A 20,871-nucleotide genomic window follows, 5' to 3' on the forward strand; every position below is an offset into this window, starting at 1 on the left:
ATTAAAAATTGTCAAACTGTCAAAGCATCAATCACAAAGCTTATTTCCACTAATTCAGTCCAACTGATAGTGAAACAGAATAATAATATCTAAGCAATTCAATTTGGTCAAATATGGCAATCTTCTAGAACCACAACACCATAATTCAACCAAGTGTCAATTTAAATTATAAAAGCTAGAAAAAAATAAAACAATTCCATCAGCAATGGCTCCAATGCAGCAATGCAAGCATGCAGTAATGAATGAACTGCATTAATTCAGCAAATCCATCCCCAATGCTCAACTCCATCACCAAATCTGTAAATTTGTATTAAAAAAGAAAAGAAAAAAAAAACAACACAAAGTAAAGCAATTCATGAACACTTGAATTCTATCAAAACAAAGCAAAGCTTTGAAAACTGATCAGACCTTTCCAAAACTAAGGGCTTGTCCGGTAATCATTTTTAAAAACCAATTTTGAAAATAAAAAAGAGAAAACAAGATTGGATTTTTGAGATCCGAAAATGTGTCCGGTAGCTTATTCCGAAAACAATTTTCAAAAATGAGAGAAGATGGCGACTAGAGATGAGAGAAAGACCTGAGAAGAAGAGAGCGACGTGAGAATATGGAAGAAGAGAGCACGTTCTTTTTTTTCTTTGTTTTGGAAAATATATCTCCGTGTTTTCTAAAATATGAGAATGAAAAGGTGAAAACGTCTATTTGTCGTTTTCTTGTTTTACGAGTAAAATAAAAAATTATTTTCAAAAATTATTTTCTGCATTTTTGAAAACAGACCAACGAAGGCATTTTCAAGCCATTTTCATTCTATAAAATGAAAAAGATGACTTGAAAAAGGTACCGAACGCCACCTAATTTTTTCTGTTTTCTCTGTTTTTTCTTCTTGGATGTAGAAACTGTAGCAGCAGAAGCCTAAGAACTTTTGGTGGTTTAGGGACTTGGTGCATAAATGGATGTAGCAGCAGCTTTGTTTATGGCCTTCTCAGCTCTCTCTCTGTCCTCTTTTTCATGTTCTGCACAAATCAAAAACACAACACAAACCAAAAACAAAGTGTTGAAAACACATACCAGCTTCAATGTTTTCATAGAACTCCATCTCCTCTATAGTAGGATTGTACTCCAACCCTATAATAGCATCAGACTTCAATCAATTTTGAAGACATATAAGTTTTTCAACAGTTTTGGGATTTAAGGAGCTTCTGTATGGATCTATCACTCTTTTTCAGGTGCTGAAACTCGACTCACTTGCAACTGTGGACACTTGTATGGTTAATACATCTCTTGCCAATGCTTGCAAGTTGGAATATTTACCTCCATTTAGCTTCCACCAATCCAAAATCTTCCAATCATCTTGTTGAAGTGGTTTTTCTATAGGGTCCAGTAAATACCTATCCACCTCATGTCCCACAACAGCTTCATTATTTTGTTCTAGCTGTCGGTTCCATTCTTCTTGCATAACTGCCCTCTTCCCACTGAGAGGTTTTGATTTGCTTCTAGACTTGCTAGTTGCTGTATCACTATTTGGTGCACCTTTAGACTTGTTCTGCCCACTGCTTGCACCATTTTGCTGACCATACAAGTCACAAAGATCGACAACAAGCTATTTCACTTCATCACATTTCTTCTTGATCTCCCAACTACTCAAATTCAACATTGTTTCACTCACATGAGCAATGTTCCTTAATTTATAACTAGGATCTAAGACTAAGGCAACTAGGAAAAGTTGATACATTTCATCCAAGGAACCAAAATACTTTGAATACTTTGCCTTCATCTTAACTGCCATGTTATACAACACTTTGTCTGCTTCGGTTGAATCGGGTCTTATACCACCAGAACTGAGTTCTTCAAGCTCTGTTTCGATGCCAACAATATCATGAAATGCCTTGTGGGCAGTAGGTGTAAGTGAAGCATTAACATTAGGTGTCACATCATAAAATATCTTCAAAAACTTCACAAAGATTGCTGCATTGTCCTAATCTGTATCATTTGGTGGCCCAACCCTTTTCACAGCAGCCTTCTTCGGTCTCTCAGCTTCATCATCTTTCTCAAATTCCTCTTCTTCATCAAAGTAGATTTTGTACTTTGTATCCTCCTTATCAACCAACCTAACAAAACCTTTTTTCAACTCTAAAGTTGTGTCCAACATAAGAAATGTAGAATTCCACCTTGTCGGAACATCTAATATGCAAATCTGATTGCATTCAACTTTCTTCTTCTCTACACAACTTTTGAATTCATCTAACCTTGCACCAGAACTGAATCAATCGAAGGTTCTGGTAATGAGAATGACGAGTGAGAGAGATGAAGGTTATGGACTTTTGGTCGAGGTTTAGAGCAGTTTGAGAGGTTTTGATTGAGGCTAAGAGTTTTTACTGGAGGCAGTGGGAGATTTTGGTCGAGGGCTCGAGGTTTGGTCTGAAACTTTGATCGAAGGGTTCTGATTTGGGGCTAGAAAACCTAATACCAGGTGTATAATACAAATCATAATCGATTCCTCGGGTTTTTTGAGCTTCCAGAACAGAGAACCGAAGCCGAACCGAATGAAGAGAACTCAGTTCGGTCCTGTAATGAAACCGAAAACTGCAGCCTAAGAACCGCACCGAACCAACCGGTTCGGTTTGGTTCGGTTTTTCCAGTTCCTGGTTCAAAAATCCCACCCCTAAGAGAATCAATCCCACCCCTAAGCCCAAATTTGACCTTTCCTCGTTGTAGCTATAAACATCAGATTTGGACTCTCACAATCAAAAATATTTGGGCCTCTGAATAGCCCAAATCTATCTAGCTCTCAAGTAACAGTCATCTTTCTCGTAGAATCAATATCTAAATTCCCATCCTGAAACGAAAACCCTCTCTTCGAATCTCCCAATGGCGCTAAACTAAACCCTAAACGAAAACCCCTTTTGCATTCCCCTACTTTCTCAATCCCATACCACACTCAAATTCCGATATCACAATCCAAACTAGAACCAGATATTACTGTTCGAATTGAGAAGGAATCAGAAAAATTAGGGTTTCTCTGTCTCCGCCATGTCGTCCGGAAAAGCCAAAGACGGGGACTTGCAGCTGGTGGCGCGGCCCGAGAGGAAGCTAATGCAACCGCCAAAGCCTCCAACACCACCGCCGGCGTCGACGGCGCTCGTGGAGTACACGCCGCCGGTGTTCAAGGAGGAGGAAGAGGATCTTGAGATCAAGCTCCGGCGGATTCTCGAAAACGTGCCCGTCCGAGTCAGCAACACTTCCGGTAGTTCCGCCGGTTCCGGCTCCGGTGACTTTCATCAGGTATGTCACTGAGATCCCCTATCTGATTTTGAATTGATTGTATTACATATTTATGCTTGTTTTACGAAATTATTGAACTAATGTGCTGTTAGTAATGATATAAGGTTTGATTAGATAGTCTTCGTTTGTGTGAAGAAATTTGGTTACTAATATTTAGACAGCTGAGGATAGCATATAGTTAGGGATATGGGCCTTCGTCAAAAATCCAATGGAACTTACTTGCTATGAGGTGGTACACAAGTGTTTTTCTTTCCAATGCAGAGAGTGAGAATTAGGGAGCCCTTGTACCCTTTTGTAGGTTATTAGGGTGTCTTTGTTTCGGGCTTAAGCACACAGTATTCTGTGAGTTGAGTCCAATTCCCCACGATTCTGTGAGTTAAACTAAGGACTGGACTCTTGCTAGCTTATAAACGTGATAAAGAGAAGTTGTCCTCGAGTAGATTTTGTCATATCTATGACTTTATGTCCCATTAGTTTAAACACTGTTTGTAAGAAAGAAAATCTGGACATGATGGTCGAAAGGGTTTTGGAGGCTTTGGAGTGTGGTTGCTTTAGTTTTATGTGTGTGGATCATGAGCTATCAATCTTAATCACTTTTGCTGGCCATGCCGAAGGAGTTTGGAGCGTGGTTGCTTTCGTTTTATCTAGGGGAGCTTGATTTGTCAGTCTTAATCACTTTTCCTTGTGGATTGAGGTAGATTTACCCCCGTTCCCTCAATTAGGAGAATTGTTTCTTATGTCCTTGTGTATGGCTAATGTTTCCTGCTCGAACTTGGGGACATTTCCTGATTTTAATAGCGTACTCTGTTGAAACTTCGATCTTGTTGTAATAGGCATAACGGGTGGATAAACTTCCTTCTATATTGAATACCTGATCAATGCAGTAGAAATATTCTATGAACAGTTTCTTCTTCCCTTTTTAGTTAAGACTTTGAGACAAGAATTGCCTGGTTTTACTCCAGCCAACCTGCGAAAATTTGCCATGAAACCAACATAGGTGTCCTGCAATAGAACCTAGCCAGGCCCGGGTGCTAGCTGAAGCTGCCCCTTCTATACGGGGTTTTAGGTTTGATGTTAAATCAGTCTTATTGGTCTGATAGTCGAGACCATTATATCTGTATCTGAACATAGAAGAAAAAATTGTTTGACACATGAATATGTGATCGGTGGTAACTGTAAGCTGGCAGCTAACATTAATACATGATTGCTCACCACCTAATTTCTGCTCCACAGTATCGGCAGATGAGACGGAAAGAACAAGACAGGCTTGCTAGAATGGAGGTTGACTATCAGAAAAGGAAAGAGGAGGCAGAGTTCAATATGAGACGGGAGGAAAGATTGAAAGCAGCCGAAGAGCGGACAGCAAAGAAGCGTTTAAAACGTCAAAAGAAGAAGCAGAAAAAGAAAGAGAAGAGAATGAAAACAAATTCAGGTGGTGAAGAGAATAATCAGAAAGAAGAATCCTCTGACGATGACAAGAACTCTGATGGTGATGCTTCAGACTGAACAAGATTGAGCCAAGTTTTAGGTTTTTGATGCATTGGTTCAAGTGTCAAGTAGAGGAACAAGCGATCATTCTTCTGAAGTCTAGAATTTGCCATGTTTGACCTAAGATCGACTTATGTAAAATCTGAAATGTAACACCCCAAGGATCAGAAATATGGAATTTGAATCTAATATGCAACGGGGTTTATGTTTTGCTAGCAGTTCCATCAATTGCATGTGCTTCTTATCATATGATACAATGAACGGAAATGTAGATTCGTAGTGGGTATTTATGCTGTCCTTTCAGTCCTTTAGAACAATGCTGTATCTGTATACATACAGTACAAGAAGTATGCAATTGTTGATCCGTACGTACAAAACAAAATTAAACTCTCGACTACGTTGATCAAATGGCCATAAGTATAGCCTCTCTACATTTTATGAGTTACAATCGTCTTTGTTCTTGGGTATGCAATTTTCTTTTCCTAGATAGTGATATGTTAAGTTATTAACATGTTAATATTTCCTTTCATTCTGTACCTATTTAATAACAATCGTTCATAAATATAAATGAACAAAGTGAGTTTATCATAATAATTAGTATTTCGGTGAGGTTGATGCATTTCTCTCCATCGAAATATAGGTAGAGAGGCCTACCAACAAACTTCACATGCTAGCGCATTAACACTTGAAAGATTTGGGAGGGCATTAGATAACAAGTTAACAACTCACCATATTTTGACATACTATGAAGGACATTGTATCAAACCGTAAATGTACGTGTTCCGATACACTATTGAGTAATACTCACTTATTTACTCAACAACAAATTAAACAAAGAAAAAGGGTATTTTTTTTTTTTTTTGCAGAAATGTAAGTGTTGCATAAGATGGTTAATATATTGGTAAATTTTGTGAGGGCAGGTAAATTGCCCAGAGACTCAGTTAAGCAGTTTTGAAGTGGAGACAGAGAGACGGACAATAACAACAGCCTTGGTCAAAATTCGATCAACATTATATTTCTTCTCATTTCATATTTTCCATCTCCCTCCCTATCATCTCCATCTCTCTCTCTCTTTTCTCTGAAACCCTAATCTCCATGGGAGACTCTATGCCTCCGCATCGCATTTCCGTTCATCAAGCTCTCGGCGGTGGCGCCGGTACTCTCTCTCTCTCTCTCCGATTTGCATGTGTGATTTGTACAGATACTTCGATTTGCATATAGATATTGTTACATTTATGATTCCGATTTGGTTTGGATCGCCTATAGTTGAATTGATCACGATGAGATTGCAATTTTTCTTCTGCACTGTTATTGAATATTGTAAATGTCGTCGGAGTTTGATTTGATTCCGATTGTTTGATAGTTGCTGATGTGCTGCTGTGGAGGAATTGGAGTGGAGGAATCGTGGTGCTGACATCTGCAACGGCGTCGTGGTATCTATTTGAGCGAGCCGGTTACAATCTCTTGTCCTTTGGGGCCAATGTCCTACTGCTTCTTGTGGTTATCCTCTTCTTCTGGGCCAAATCTGCTTCACTTCTCAATAGGTACTTTCTGATTTGGACTGCTTTTTAGTATGCTCATTAGTTAGCTTGGTAAAAATGTCTAGGTTGTGTTGGCTTAGATTAGGATCACTTGCAAGTTTTTGCCAGGAAAATGCTGTATTTTGCTAGTAACGAAATAGAGGCTGAGGTAGAAGAGATGGATTCGTGGAAAGATTGGCTGTGGTTTATGTATACTGTTCTAAGCATCGGATTTTGTTTGAGGGAAACTAATGAAATCAAACTTATGTTGTCATCAGACCTTTGCCTCCTCTTCCTGATATGGAAATATCTGAGGCGTCTGTCATGAAGGTTGCTGATACACTGCATGTTTGGATTAATCGTGGACTCTCTATTGCGCGAGACATTGCTATTGGCAGGAATTTCAAGCTCTTTCTTCAGGTTAGGCGTAGTTGCTCCCTCCAGTAGGTTAATGGTTAGAAAGTGGTTGATTGATTTTAATGGAGGAGTTGATTTTACTGTTTGGATACCGCTTCGGTCTGCAGGTTTCTGTTTTCTTATGGGTAGCATCTTACATTGGAAGTATCTTCAACTTCCTTACTCTTGCCTACGTTGGTAAGCTCTTTGATCGTCAATGTATCTTTGTAAGGGCGTACTTGTGCAACATTTAAAATATGTATAATACATACATTTCTTTAACCGCCATGCAGGGGTTCTAATCAGTCTTTCAGTGCCCGTTTTGTATGATAAGTTTCAGCACCACATTGATGAGAAACTCTCTGTAGCAAATAGATCAATACAAACGCAGTACAGGAAACTTGATGAGAGCATCCTAAAGAAGATAACAATGCAATCAAACAAGGAGAAGAAGGTGCAGTAGGTAAGTACAATCTCTTTCTCTCTGAGATATGTTTTGTTTATGTGTATATATGTACCCATCCCAGACAGTTCAAATATACCAAGGACAGGCTATATTTCTTATATATGGTTTGCTCAATCTATCTGCACTCTGAATTTGAAAGTTTCTTTTGTTCGTATTGTGCTTGTGTTAAAGGATGTTATCAATGTATTTGCATATGAACTTTTAAAAGTGTGGAATCTCTTCTATTCTCATATTGTTCGGGTTGATCATGATACTATTATTCATAACTGCTGTGCAATTTTCACTGTGGTATATGAGTTGAATTTCAAGAGAGATAGACACTAGTGATGATCATGTTTTGTGCTGTATCATTTTCTTTAAAAGTATACCATCTCCTGCTGTCACTCTGATACCTGGAATTTATCCTCTGTTGAGAGTCTTCAAGTACAACTTATGTTTGAAATAGGCTTTTATTTAAATTTTACATTATTCGTGAATCTCTTAGTCGCAAAATAGAATTGGTCATAATCATGCCAACTCGGTCTAATATCAAAATAATAGAAAATTGACTGTCATTTGTTCAGCGACATGTTTATATTTACTCTCTCTTTTTTCTTTTTCTTTTTTTTTGTCCTTTTGATGTTTTGGAATTGGAAAAATCTTTTGATGCTTTGGAACATAACTGTCTGAAGATAAAAGGTGCTGTAAAATATGAAGGATGTATCGTGTTTGGGCATTCTCATTGTCTTCCAAGAGCATGTTTTTTTTTTATTCTAAAATGAGGAATACCCAATGCTATGAAATGTATTGAATTATACTGTTTCATGTGTGCTGTATTGCAGCCCCTAAAATTCCTCTATGGATGATTAAACATCACAAGGAGACATGTAGTAGTAGATTCACAAACTTCGACGCTTCCACCCATTGTTTAACTTCCTACAGAAAAAGAAAGCTAGAAATTTTATACCTTTGTGAAAACTGCAATGATTGAGAAACTTTTCTTTTGTCATATGAAATGACAAATTCCTGGTGTCCTAGTGTTTCCTTTGAGAATCTGTGCTGTTTTCCTTGTGACATTTTTCTGAGTGGAAATCTGTAAAGACACAACACTTGCCCTGGGCTTTTTCCTGGGGGAAATTTTAGCCCAAAAGTTTTTGTTCACTCTTGTCTTTAGTTTTTTAGCTACCCTGTACTTTTTGGTTGATGTAGTATTTTTGTTATTGGAAACTGCTTTACCTTGATGAATGTTTAAGGTATCTTTGTTCTTCTAGAGAACCTGTATGAGTTCTTACCTGTTGTATTGGTTTTGGACATGGTTTGGGTCTAATTTAACTGTAGTAATTATTTGTGGACACATAATTTAAAAAGAAATTTGGATTCATCACGCTCGAATTTTTAAGTACTCTTCCATATTGTCACTTCAAACTTTGAAGATTTTCAACTGATTTTTGGTGGTCACAGAACTTGTTTTTCTTGTACCTCTTTTTTATTTTAATTTTTATGAAGAAAAGAAGTAGTCATATATCACTACTCAATTGTAGAGAGCAAATGGTGAAACTCACTTAAAGTTTATGGTTCTGGCTTGGGTAGAATTACATGAGGACTTCTCATTCAGTCTCTTGTTATATAAAATGTACCATTATTTCAATATTTTTGTATATACAGATGTTGTTTCTGTGCTTGACTCAAATAGTTATGTTGCTTCGCATATGTACTGAGGCATATCTGCATATGGTGCAGGGTATCATGGAGCTCAGAGAAGTGTGATAGTAGCCTTAGAGATGGTTTTGAATGGTTTTCGACATGAGGGTTTCTTTTGGTTGGCATGCTGTTGCTATACATATTGACAGCCAGACGGCATGGCTGACAACATTTGAATGGATCCCATTAGCTTCTACGTTTGAGTTTCAGCGTTGCGACCTTATAATCTTGTTAATTTTTTGGTCAATAGTTATTGAACGGATGTACTTTACAAGACGGGATGAAAGAGTAGGAAACTTTTTATCATTTTAATGAAATACAGAATGTACTGGTTTATTTTGCCATACTTAAAATTTCAGTGTTGTACTTTTTCTTGCTATTTTGGGTTCTTGGACATGCATAGAAAATTTTAAAGAGCGTAGTGTTTGGTGTTATTCTATATTTGTTAAAATTACGATTTCCTGCCAACATAAAACGCATAGAGATCTTGTTACAGTCCTCGTACGTCACCTTTGATTATGTAATATTATTGAGCATTCTTGATGGTTGAACCTGTTAATAACAGTGCCATTAGTCGAATATCTTGCAAGTTCATTTCTGCTATGAATGGCCATTGAAATAGGATTATGTGACAATATACAGCTAGTTCATTTCAAATTAAGAAAGCCTCATGTATATGCTCTCACAGAATTTCTTAACAAAACTGATGGCACCGACTACAATTGAAGCTCTGAACTGAAAGTTGAGGTGAACATTATTTAAACATCGACTATGCTAATGACCATTACCCTACTGTTGCTTAAAACATTGCCTAAGTGAGTCCAGGTACACCGGCCCTCGTAAACAAATAAATTGCAATTGAAAATAGGCAGCAAAATCTGCGAATTATATAATACAGAACTGAGTTTTACATTAACATCATGGACTCCACTCATCTACAATCACAGCTTCAAAACATCTTCGACATCAAAATACACCATATTGGGTAGAGGCAAAGAACTTAAGCCATCCTAGGAATGGGACTTCCTTCTGCAGGTGGCAATGACACTGAGCGCAACAGCTCTAATGAGAAAACAAGCCCCAAGAAATGTGAAAGGATAGTGTTTGCGGATGCCTGCAAAAGGAACGGATACATAGATAGCTCAGTTTTCTCCCACTTAAAGCAAGATTCTTGTATAAAAATCATAGCCAAACTTCTACGAGAGTTCCAGCTTCAACTACCGTTTATATGAAATTCTGTATTAAATTTTAGAACTCACAAGGATTTTACTTTGACACTACAGAGTTTCGAGAGTCCTAGTGGAAATACTAAAACTAGGATGTGCGATTCTAAACTTTGACACAACAGAGGGAACTCTATATATAAATAAAATCAAATCTATATATGCACGTTAGAGTTGAGCAATCAAAATAGTAAAGTGTTTCAGAATTGCATATTGAACTGAGATGTATGAAATACCTGCACCAAGAATACATCCAATGCAAGAACAGGACTGTAGCCAGGAGAGATACCCTGGTAATATGGAGTTGCTGAGGACGTAAGAGCCTTAGCAACCAATATTCCTACTGTGGCTTGCATACCAAGAACAGCAGCACCCATACCCAAAAGGTTCAGTCCAATGCCATTCCTTAAGCTTTTGATAACATCAGCACGAGGAGGGGCCTGTATGTTATAAGCAGCGGAACACATATGTAGAAGTTAAAAGGTCGTATATCAATGGATCTTTCTAAGCATTCCAACAATTGGAATAGAAGTTAATTTCATTCAATAATGACTTAATAACATGGGACTGATAGAAGAACTTCACATCATGACATTAAGCGCCAAGTCCAAGCGAAACTTCATATCATAACATCAAGCATAACAGAAAAAGTGTAATTGAAATCACTATCAAGAAGGCATACACAATTCAATCATAGGCATTAGCTTTCCCAATTTCCACATTTGGCAACACCATTGACATCAATCAACGATTTCAAGAATTTAATGCATTAGAATCCCCTAGAACTTCCACATAATCAAGCACGAGTCCATGCAACAAAGCCTTCTCTCAACCTATGAGCCAATATCAAGAATGCTCATACAGTTCAACGCTAAAGCTTTCCAACAAATGACAATGTCCAATACCTTAGCAGGGTCACTTGCAGTTTTCCGAAGCCTATCCGATAGACGAATGTACCCGAATGACCAAAACACAGAAATGAAGGCCGCAACAATCCCACCGGCAGTGGCATAAAATGTAGGCGGCGACGAAATCTTCCCAGTTATAACAACCGAAAACGAAAGAATCACAGCAGCCACAACAGTGCACACCAGCTGTCCCCAAAACCCTAGGCTACCCAACCTCTTGAAATACCTCGCTGTGCTCTCTAACCTCTTAGCTACCTACACAGTACACCACAAACATCGAAATCAAACCTTCGCCAATTCCATCAATCACAAGCTACACATTGAAAATCCACTAATTATCAAAGAACTGCAAAATTGAATGCTCTTCAATTTTGCTACATTTCTCTGAAACAAAACAAGAAAAGGAGGAGAGAACCTGGAGGAGCTTGGCCTTTTCGGCTTCGTCGCCGGGGGAAGCGAAAGTCTGAGAAACAGGAGTAGAAGAGGCCCTTACAACAGTGGCTAAGGAGAGGTTTGATCGTCTGTGATTTAGAGGCGAGGAAGGGGAGAGAGAGAGGTTGGGGACGTGGCAGGCGGGGATTGATCGTAGAGGGAGGTGATACGCGGAGGGCCGAGGCGGGGCGACCTGCGGTGGCGCCGACGGGAAGAGGCCGGAGCGAGCTGCCGGCGATAGGAGTGTTTGCATAATTACTGAAAAGATAGAGAGAGAGAGAGAGAGAGCAGAAGAAGAAGAAGAGAGAGTGAGTAAGCGAGTGTGACAGTAGGCTCTTAAAGTTTTGAGATTGGGCCGAATATATCAGCCCATAATGGTTGCAGTAGAGGTTCGAAACTTGGAAAAGATATTTGAGAGATTTTATTTTTATTTTTTAACACTAATATTTGAGAGATTTCTGATTATTTGATGGATAGCATTAAGGGTGTAATTTAAGTGCCCTGGAGGATCAAGTTTCTCGTTCAAGATATCATTTGGCTAGCTTAGCAGTTCTTAAAGGTCACTTTCAAGCATGTTTTAGAGAAACATACTTATTGGCAGATGATGTTGCAAAACCGGGTCATCGTTTTAACCATCTCCTCTTCCCTTGTCAGCTGCAAATGCTCTTAGCATTGATCGGTTAAGAAGTGGTAGTTTATATGTTACAGAAGAGAGAGAGAGAGAGTAAAAAAACAAAAAAATCTCGAATATATATATATATATATATATATATATATATATATATATATATATATATAGGTGGGGAGCTAGGGGAAGTTTGGTTTTTGGGTTGGCAAACGTATGAAAATAGATCTAAAAAGAAAGCTCTGTTCATAGTGATACAACGCTGCCCGGAAAAGCTTCCCATAGCACCACCTCCTGTCTAGGTTTTGAGATTTCCTGTGGGATGTTGATATGTGATTCTCACCATCTCACATCCTTTATTACAGACACTCTCCTTAACCTCAGATCAAATCCACCAAGGAACACAGAATTTTCAAACAAAGTTGCTTTATAGAATCGCGAATCTATGGATGAAAAACATGTAAATGAATGTATAAAGAATCAAAAGGTGGTGCAACACTTTAAAGCATACAAAAGAAAACATTGAAAAGATCCTAAACTCAGACCAAAGCATACTAAGAACACTAGGACAGTAAGCATGTGCACATGCAACAACACTTGTGCTGTTGTGCATGTAAAGCTTGTCCATAAAAAACCTATTCAGACTTGTGTATAAATATTATCTTTGCCTACCACCACTCGTTATTTCGTCTAACACCATCAGTACCAGAGTTGCTAAACCTCCGTGCAGAATATCTGTGCTGAACAGACTTGGATGATCCTTGAGAGATAGGAGCTCCTCCAGGAACCTTCCACAACTTTTTGGAGGATCTAGAACTCGAAGCATGACCGCCTGCAGGCGAACTTGAAATCCTATGGCTCCTACCAGATGGTGTTGCAGGAGCTTTCCAGCCGTTCTGCTTGCCTTTTCTAGGGGAGAAGTCATCTGGATCATCAACTATCCATCCACCTCTATGTTTTGCTTTTTGTGGAGTTGCAAAACCTCTTTCATCATAGTGGGTATGTTTCTGTTTATTCTTATTCAGATCATTAGGAGCAGAATAAAATCCCATGTAGTCTTTCTTTTCTTTATGAGGTCTCAAAGGAGTATGTACGTTAGAGAACTCGCCATACCTCTTACGAGCCTGCAAATTACATAAAATAGTCCAGTTGGTATCACCACGCATAACAATAACATAACACTACCACAAAAGAAATAATCTGAGAACAATTGCAGATAATAATATAGCAGAAGGTTACATTATTGGAAGTTCTGCATTCCCGAGCAATATGACCACCTTCACCACACTTGTAGCATAACCGATGGGATCCAGAAACAGTGGTTTCCCCACCACGTAAGCCTATGCATGCCTGCATGTATAGATTACCATTTCTTAGTGTATGGGGAAAAAATTGAGTACTTCCACAAGATTAGAAGAATAGAATTGACCAAGAAAACTAAAGTGTTTAGGCACACAAAGGAATTAAAATCAATATTTAGATGATCAGAAGAATTTGTGAAAAAGAAAAGAAAAAAAAAAACACATGACATTACAATCACAAAAGATAACTCAACAGACATTTTCCACAAATAAAATTTATGCATATGAACAACTCTGATATGAAAAAAATTACTCAATGATCAAGTACTTATATGGATTCATTGAAATTTCAAACAAAGAAAATAGCTAAAGAGTACTGCATGATATTTGATGTGTAAACCTCCCAAAAAAAAGAAACATATCTAGACCTTTTAAGAAAGAATTCTGTTATTGACAAACTACACTGAAACAAAAATTATATAACACAACTTTTGAAAACACATTGTTGCATATACATGAATGAAAATTATGACGTTATTTCACACACACAGCCACACAGGGTTGTGTTGAATCAAAAATTATATAACAGTACTGTTTAAAACACATTGCTGCAAATATGAATGAAATTATGACATTATCACACACACGCACACATACACAAATATATGTAGACACACGCACTCAAAATTTCTCTCTAACAAAAGGAAACATGTTCTTAATCATTGGATAAGATAAGCACAACATGCATCGCAGTTGTCATGTCTAATCAAATGGCTAAAAACAGGTTCTTATCCCAAAGACCTTAAATCAAACTCCACATATGGTCATACACGCGAGGAGCCTTAGAAGCATTAAGACTTACCATACCAGTGTGTCCCAGTTGACCACATTTGTAACAAGATACTTCCTTTAGACTGTTATCAACACACTTGACACAACATAAATGACCAAATCTCTTGCAGACATAACATTGTATTTCCTGTTTACAAAAAGGAAAAAAATCAAGAAACAGCTGTTGCACAAAATCCCAAATATTAAACTGATTTTATATTATATTGGAAAATCATATGCAAAAAAAACAAAACAAAAAACCAAAATATACCATGAGGTCATCAGATGGGTAATCATTCTTGCATGAATACATCTCATGCCCAGAGTCTCCACATTTTAAACATATTTTGGAATCCAACGAGCCAACATTGTACTTCTCTGGACAATTTTTAGCATGATGTCCACCTTTTTTGCAGATAAAGCAATCTTGTCCCTGTGAATATTTATAGCAGGTATAAAATGAGAAAACAGAGGGAGAAAATAGAGAAACCTATCTTCGTTTAGTTACACAGCAAACAAGAATTGGTGGTTAAATCATTATATTTGGAAAGTGGAACTAACAGAAGATTACAACACATAGAACAGGCAAATAAAAAATCTTTAGTTTTATTTTCCGAACATTATTATCACATATAGATTTAGAATTTAAAAGAGCAAAAGAAAAAAAGTTAAGCATAATTGCAAAGAGATAAACTTTTTGTTCAAACCTCAATCATTCAAGTTAAAGCAAACCTTTAATGTAAAGCCTCCACCACCATCCAGCATTTAAAAAGTTCAAAAACTCAGAGAAATAGACTTGAAAACCCTTTAAGTCTGGTGTCTTAGTTTTCTTTTTCAACTAACCTTTTCACATTGCTTTGCATTGTGCTCCAAACTGCCACAAACAAAGCATGGCTTCTTCCGCTTAGCTACAGTACAGTTCACTGCTGCATGTCCTTCTTCACCACAATTAAAGCATGTTCCCCAGCTCCTATCTGGAGGATCAAAATACCTTGGTCCCCGCTGATAGAATAGAAATAAGATAGTACCATATTAAGGCCTTCATTTTGGTTTGCCATTTTCAAAAGGGTATTTCAACGGAAGTATTTGAACTCACAAGAAGTTTCCGCAGCACGATATTGTCAGTGATCTGAACAGTGTTCAGTTCAATTGGCTCATCCACAGCTCTAGCTGCGTCTACCTTCACTTCTTCTTTAGCAGGAATCACCTGATACATAAGATGGCATCTTAACTTTCACCTTTTTTATCAAACAAACAAATATTCATCAAGAAAACTGACATTTTCTTCCCATATCTACATACAGTCAACAAAATAAAATGATAGTCCGAAAGATAAAATTCAAAAAAAAATATGCTTCTGTTTAAATCAATTTTAAATAAGGTCCATAGTTTGTGACTTCAAAACACAAATGCAAATTGAGAAGGAAAAAAAGAAACATTTAAAAGCCAACAAATTATGTTTCAATACACACAATTAACTAAATTTTTGCAGTAAAAATCAACAAGTTTACACACAATTAACTAATTTTCCTTGAATCAAATTTCTGTAGGAACAAGGTAAAAGAGAAAAAGGCACTCACAACTGGGTCTTCAATCTTCCTCTTCTTTGTCTTCCTCACCCTATCCTTCTTTACTTTCTTAGTCTCTAAATCTGCGGCGTCAACTTCAGCAACCCGTGGAGAAGACGAAAAAGGCAGTCCATTCAAACCAGCTGGATTGGAAACAACAGTGTCGTTCTCTGAGGCCAGCTTGGCTGCACGCATCAGTAGAGCTTTTTCAACTATTTTGAGGCTGAGATCTTCATTGGCCTCATCATCGTCGCTACTGATGTGTACGACAGATTTCAGAGCCTTTCTATTAGCTAGTTCTCCTTCTTCTTCACTTAACTCGTCCCAGTGAAACTTGTTCGCTTGCTTCTCCCTCTTGCCCATGTTCCGAATCTTAAGCCCTAAGCTGATTTTCTCAAGAAATAAAAAGCTAAATCAGTACTTAGTTACTATACTTTAAATAAAACAAAATAAGATGGGCAATGCGGGGATTTGATTTCAGAGAGAGAGAGAGAGAGAGAGATGTTTAGACCAGTGGATAGGCATGCAGATAGAAGCATGGGTCAGTACTAATGTTGTAAAAGAGCAAAGCAGTCAATAGATAAGACCATAACATTACATTTTGCATCATAGTTTAAATCCTTGAAAGTACAGGGAGCAGAATTTTACCAGTTTGCCTTTCTTCAACGACTTTGTCTGAGCAACAGCCTCCTTAGTTTCTAATAATTGTCTCTACAAAAAGATTTCACAGCAACGTTAGCATAATGCCATATGTTCCATGGATTTATATTAAAAAAAAAAAATACAAAGACACTAAGTTTATAAACTATAAAAGTGACAGCATATGTAAACAAAACTAGAAGCCCGAACAAACTCAAAACTTAAAATAAGGGCTGCACTGTCCAGTAACTCCATGGCTATATTGTTCCATCTAGAAATGAAAGAATATGTGCATGAATTTTTCATTGGAGAAAACATTTTTTACATCAGTAATGAATGGCCACGAATAGGAATTAGCCACACACCTACATTTCACATTCAAAATCTAATTCAATATTTGCTCCAAACACCATTATAGAAATTAAAAAATATTGTAGATTATTATCAAACGACAAAACATACCCAGTCTATTCTAAAATTTTGGGAACGAGAGCTGAATACAACCAAATTAAAGAATGTATGTATCTGATCTCCCCTGCAAAAGGACTTCTATCAGCTAACTTACAAAGAATGTAACGAGCTAGTATCATCTTTTACGTCATTCTGAAGTCTAAACCCTAAACAATGTAACTGGAAGTATAGTCTAAGCCCTATACTTCTAATATACTTCCAAGCCGAAATCCCAACTATACCGAATGCAAGGAAGCAAGATTTGATCTACCAAAAATCCAGAACCTTGTTTTTTCTATTCAGAAACTTCACATTTCAATAAAGAAAAAGTTTTTACAAAAGAAACAGACAAGTTTTGCATCAAACACAATGCATTTGATTAGCTCATAAGCAATATAAACCCAGTCACTAGGATCCGCTCTTCAATTTAAACTTCCTAGTTAGTGTAATAAAGGTCACAGAGACCAACAATGGCCGTTCAGAGCAGACGGAGACGGCGGAGCCGCGGCTGCCAACTTCACTCATGTGTCAAAACTTATAAAACTGCATGCAATAATATACCCAAGAGGTAAAGAACAAATTTTTACCTTAGGGTTTAGCAAGAAAGTCGACGAATTTGCCGTAAATCGCAAAAGAAGCCGGAAAAAGTTATAAAAAAAAAAAACTTGTCTACTTCGATTCGTCGCGTACGGGGAACAATAGGATTTGAAATTTATATGGGTGGGAAGCCAGTTTAGAGACGAAGAGACTAATATGATTTTGGCCGGCAGACACGGCCGGAAACAGTGTCGGCGGCCAAAGGTCGCGCGTTCTCTGTGTCCTAGTTTTTGGGTCGAATTCTGCGATTGTGTCCCTGCTTCTGTTTTGTTTAGGGTCTGCTAGTGCTCTAATTGACTAATTCCTTTTTGCACTTTTAATTGGGCTAAAAGGCAAAAATACCCCTAAAGTAAAACAGCCGTAACTTTTTTCTTACATCTCCATTTAACGCACCACTTGCACACACACTCAATTTACCATGTCAAGAATAGAATTATTTTTTAAACTATCTGAATTTAATCTTCCTTTCTCGATGAGCCGTAGCATGTTGGTTAGCTAGCCTAACTAACACCGTGGAGATCATGAGTTCAAAACTACCATTATTGAGTTCCTCCTTTCTCGGAGCTCTTAGGATTTCCAGAAAGGTTGGGTTTTCTCATCTCACGTCGATGTATCTCGTTCAAGGGCTCCTCAATGCCTGTTGGCCATTTGGCTGTACCAAGTGTGGTTGGCCGGCGCCGGACAGGTGCTTGGTGGCTCAATTGGGTTGGTGTAAGGTTGTTGTGTTCTATGGCCTCCTGCTTTAGGAGGCGACGACGGCTTTTTCAATGGTCACCCTGATCTGGTCAAGAGGGTTGGGGCGATTTCATGGCCAAGAGATCTCTTGGGCCATGTTGTGTTGGTGTTTGGGCAAGGGTAGTGTGTTGTACGGCGTCTAAAAATTCAGTTAAGGCAAATTGCTATGTTGGATCTGGGCTATACTAGTGTGTGGGTAAGAGGTTGTACTTGAGCATATGGAGCTTCAGTGGTGGTTTGCTGGTGGGCTATCGGGAGGTTGGTTTGGGGGCTCGCTGCAATTTTGGGGGCTGAGTGAGAAGGATGGCTCGGTGGTAGTTTAGGGTGGGGATGATTTAGTGGTGGTTCCAGGTGGGGATAGAGTGGTGGTGGACGTTTTTGGTGGGCCATTTGTAGACCATATTTGATATAGCATGTTCGTTGATACCTGCATACTATTGTTAGCTCAGTAGTGGCCTTTAGGTGCAGGATTGTGGGTCTCAATGACATATTTTTGGTTTTGACAAGGGTTCTTAGTTTTGGTTTTGTTTTTTTGTTAGGATTTATAAGTCTCTGCTCAATTGAGGTAGGGTTTAGAAGTTTTGGTTTGATTCTTGTGCCATTGGTATGGCGTTATTCCCGATAAGTAGGTAATTTGATATTGACATAAAAAGTGATTTAATATCAGTGCCTACTGGTTATCAACGTGATGGTGAATTGCCCTTATACGTGGTGTAATGGTTCTTGGACATGAAGTCGGAGAGGGTGAAGTGGGTCGTCTTTATGTTGGTGGAGTGGAGAGATTGTATCGTGACACTCGAAATTTGTTACCTTTTATTGTAACCAACAGCTATGAGTGAAATATTTGATAAGGAGTTGAGCCTTGTCAGTTCATGGATGTTACTACTATTGACAGACCGTAACTACAGATTCTGATAGCAATGTGTGTCATAATTTTTGGGCCACAACTGGCCATTCAAATGCGTTGTAATATTTTATTAATGAAATATATTTCTTCTCAAAAAAAAATTTACCACTAAAGGATAAATTTATCAAAATACAATATATAAAATAAATAAAATTCCATTTTCAAATTCAAGGTGTAACAAATTATCAACTATAACGCAGAAACAACCTCAACTGTAATAAAACAAAAATGAAAGAGAAGACTCTACCTCAACATACCGGTGAGCCGTGTAGAGGTCACTCATTAATATCTCACTTGCATTATGATATGGGTAGTAAGGATATCATGAGATGAGTGAAGTGGGTGGTGGAGTGATAAGGAGGGGAATGAAAAAAAAAACAAAAAAAAGGAACCTGCCTCAACATGTTCAATGAGAAATAACATTATTCTTAAATAGTTAAATATGTGAAATGTGTTATTTGGAGAGGTTTTAGCTTTCTACTCTCTTTTGTTCATGAGCTCATTTCACCAAGTCTTTTTGGATACATTCATACAAAGTCATCTCGTAGGTACATAGCAAGAGAAAGGGTTATTAAATCTTCGCCTTTTTTGTAAGGAACTAAGGATAAGAATAGAATTACAATTTGTCATGCGGATACAATGAACAATTCCACACACATGTATCCCTAAACCGACGCCCGGTGGGACGAACTTAAACCTTTTCGAAGGCTAGCCTCCAAACCCTAACTCTAGAGAGAAGGGAACATTTACTTCTCTTTGTTTATTCACTTCTCGAGGGATTAGACAGAGCAACCCTCTCTCACTTTATCTATTTTTATTAGCGTTTGAGAATTTATTGAGATTAAATTAAAAGACAGTAAATAGTAATGGAGTGGTGATGGGAGATGGAGTACCCTCAATGTCTCACTTGTATACTACTACGAAGGCTTGTTATTACCCTAGATGGTAGCAACTGATAACCAAAATTTATTCTATTACCCTTAGCTTGGGGAGACATTGTTCCTACATCACCTCGACACCGTCAACCACAACGCTCTGCATTTTGGGAAGGTGTTATAAACCCCTATGCCCACATGCCTCATTTCCTCTGATTTGAAAACGCGTCTTGGGTGACACGAGTTGGAAGGAAACGCGTTTGTAGTCCCGGCACCCAAGACTAAACACATCCAACGTTTTTCATTAAACACATCCAACGTTTTCTATTTTTCTAGGACCTTCTTATGTTTGTTTTCATGTCTGGGCTGTTGGTTAACAGTCCCATATCATTACTAGAACACTTATAGAACAATTTCTTACATGAGCAAAAGCTTTATGAGAATTGTCTTGTAAGATATCCACGCTTGTTTTACAATGTCTTCATTATACATTCTTCCACGCCTCACAGGACGCCTCACATGCCCTTTTTTAAGGGTTATATTTGTCATTCAATAAAAATTTCAACCTATATTCAAACCAAATCTGAGACCTTCCCATTTCCCTTAAATCTGAAACTTATAATTGACGTATTGATCTCCTTGCTTGCTTTTGATCTCGTGCTGCAATTGGAGAACAGCAAAACAGAGGTAATGATATGTGACTTTTTTTATATTTTTTTTTCCCTTTTATTAGGGAAACTTGGCCATTTCTATTAGGTTGAAATTTTCATTGAAGGACGAAAATAACCCTTAAAAAAGGGCATGTGAGGTGTCATGTGACTTTTTTTATCGGAAAAATTCACCGGCGGACTAAAGTGATGGTCAGAGTTAAAATTGAGCGACTAAAGTGAAATTTTATAAACTTTGGTCACTGAAGTGTCAATCAACCGAAAGTTGAGTGACTAAAACTAT

General features: G+C 37.8%; 4 protein-coding genes across 9 annotated transcripts; 2 read left to right on the top strand and 2 right to left on the bottom strand.

Moving 5' to 3' along the window:
• Positions 1-2,798: 2,798 nt before the first annotated feature.
• On the top strand, positions 2,799-5,084 carry LOC112172483 (PRKR-interacting protein 1). The gene is made up of 2 exons (XM_024309842.2): positions 2,799-3,279; positions 4,513-5,084. Exons 1-2 carry the CDS (start codon positions 3,028-3,030, stop codon positions 4,783-4,785), a joined length of 525 nt encoding a protein of 174 aa, XP_024165610.1. The 5' UTR covers positions 2,799-3,027; the 3' UTR covers positions 4,786-5,084.
• A 605-nt stretch (positions 5,085-5,689) lies between these two features.
• LOC112173372 (reticulon-like protein B11) lies at positions 5,690-9,263 on the top strand. Its single transcript, XM_024310983.2, has 6 exons — positions 5,690-5,923; positions 6,131-6,311; positions 6,566-6,707; positions 6,812-6,881; positions 6,977-7,146; positions 8,869-9,263. The coding sequence occupies exons 1-5, from the start codon at positions 5,863-5,865 to the stop codon at positions 7,144-7,146; spliced, it is 624 nt and encodes a 207-aa protein (XP_024166751.1). The 5' UTR covers positions 5,690-5,862; the 3' UTR covers positions 8,869-9,263.
• A 216-nt stretch (positions 9,264-9,479) lies between these two features.
• LOC112173371 (protein TIC 21, chloroplastic) lies at positions 9,480-11,716 on the bottom strand. The gene is made up of 4 exons (XM_024310982.2): positions 11,376-11,716; positions 10,958-11,215; positions 10,289-10,492; positions 9,480-9,943 (listed from the first exon to the last, which is right to left on the bottom strand). Exons 1-4 carry the CDS (start codon positions 11,643-11,645, stop codon positions 9,830-9,832), a joined length of 846 nt encoding a protein of 281 aa, XP_024166750.1. The 5' UTR covers positions 11,646-11,716; the 3' UTR covers positions 9,480-9,829.
• Positions 11,717-12,426: 710 nt separating this feature from the next.
• On the bottom strand, positions 12,427-17,696 carry LOC112174268. Of its 6 annotated transcripts, none has more exons than XM_040509514.1 (10): positions 17,394-17,696; positions 16,819-16,891; positions 16,366-16,428; positions 15,730-16,097; positions 15,246-15,356; positions 14,993-15,151; positions 14,421-14,582; positions 14,181-14,297; positions 13,257-13,367; positions 12,427-13,141 (listed from the first exon to the last, which is right to left on the bottom strand). In XM_040509514.1, exons 4-10 carry the CDS (start codon positions 16,078-16,080, stop codon positions 12,686-12,688), a joined length of 1,467 nt encoding a protein of 488 aa, XP_040365448.1. In that variant the 5' UTR covers positions 16,081-16,097; positions 16,366-16,428; positions 16,819-16,891; positions 17,394-17,696; the 3' UTR covers positions 12,427-12,685. The 6 variants fall into 6 exon arrangements, with proteins under 6 accessions (XP_040365448.1, XP_024167776.1, XP_040365447.1 ...); XM_024312008.2 differs by having other exon boundaries at positions 15,730-16,102; XM_040509513.1 differs by having other exon boundaries at positions 15,730-16,110.
• Positions 17,697-20,871: the final 3,175 nt, after the last annotated feature.

Source organism: Rosa chinensis, chromosome 6, assembly GCF_002994745.2.
Source record: "Rosa chinensis cultivar Old Blush chromosome 6, RchiOBHm-V2, whole genome shotgun sequence".
Lineage (NCBI taxonomy): Eukaryota > Viridiplantae > Streptophyta > Magnoliopsida > Rosales > Rosaceae > Rosa > Rosa chinensis.

What these genes read in the sequence shown, in the direction of transcription:
- LOC112172483 (XM_024309842.2), top strand. Translation starts at nt 3,028, where the DNA reads ATGTCGTCCGGAAAAGCCAAAGACGGGGACTTGCAGCTGGTGGCGCGG. An exon ending in GCTCCGGTGACTTTCATCAG is followed by an intron (nt 3,280 to 4,512) that starts GTATGTCACTGA and finishes TCTGCTCCACAG; the next exon opens with TATCGGCAGATGAGACGGAA.
- LOC112173372 (XM_024310983.2), top strand. Translation starts at nt 5,863, where the DNA reads ATGGGAGACTCTATGCCTCCGCATCGCATTTCCGTTCATCAAGCTCTC. An exon ending in AGCTCTCGGCGGTGGCGCCG is followed by an intron (nt 5,924 to 6,130) that starts GTACTCTCTCTC and finishes ATTGTTTGATAG; the next exon opens with TTGCTGATGTGCTGCTGTGG. An exon ending in ATTTCAAGCTCTTTCTTCAG is followed by an intron (nt 6,708 to 6,811) that starts GTTAGGCGTAGT and finishes TTCGGTCTGCAG; the next exon opens with GTTTCTGTTTTCTTATGGGT.
- LOC112173371 (XM_024310982.2), bottom strand. Translation starts at nt 11,645, where the DNA reads ATGCAAACACTCCTATCGCCGGCAGCTCGCTCCGGCCTCTTCCCGTCG. An exon ending in AAAAGGCCAAGCTCCTCCAG is followed by an intron (nt 11,216 to 11,375) that starts GTTCTCTCCTCC and finishes TGTACTGTGTAG; the next exon opens with GTAGCTAAGAGGTTAGAGAG. An exon ending in TGGATGTATTCTTGGTGCAG is followed by an intron (nt 9,944 to 10,288) that starts GTATTTCATACA and finishes TTCCTTTTGCAG; the next exon opens with GCATCCGCAAACACTATCCT.
- LOC112174268 (XM_040509512.1), bottom strand. Translation starts at nt 16,080, where the DNA reads ATGGGCAAGAGGGAGAAGCAAGCGAACAAGTTTCACTGGGACGAGTTA. An exon ending in ACCCATCTGATGACCTCATG is followed by an intron (nt 14,298 to 14,420) that starts GTATATTTTGGT and finishes TTTTGTAAACAG; the next exon opens with GAAATACAATGTTATGTCTG. An exon ending in AACTGGGACACACTGGTATG is followed by an intron (nt 13,368 to 14,180) that starts GTAAGTCTTAAT and finishes CTATACATGCAG; the next exon opens with GCATGCATAGGCTTACGTGG.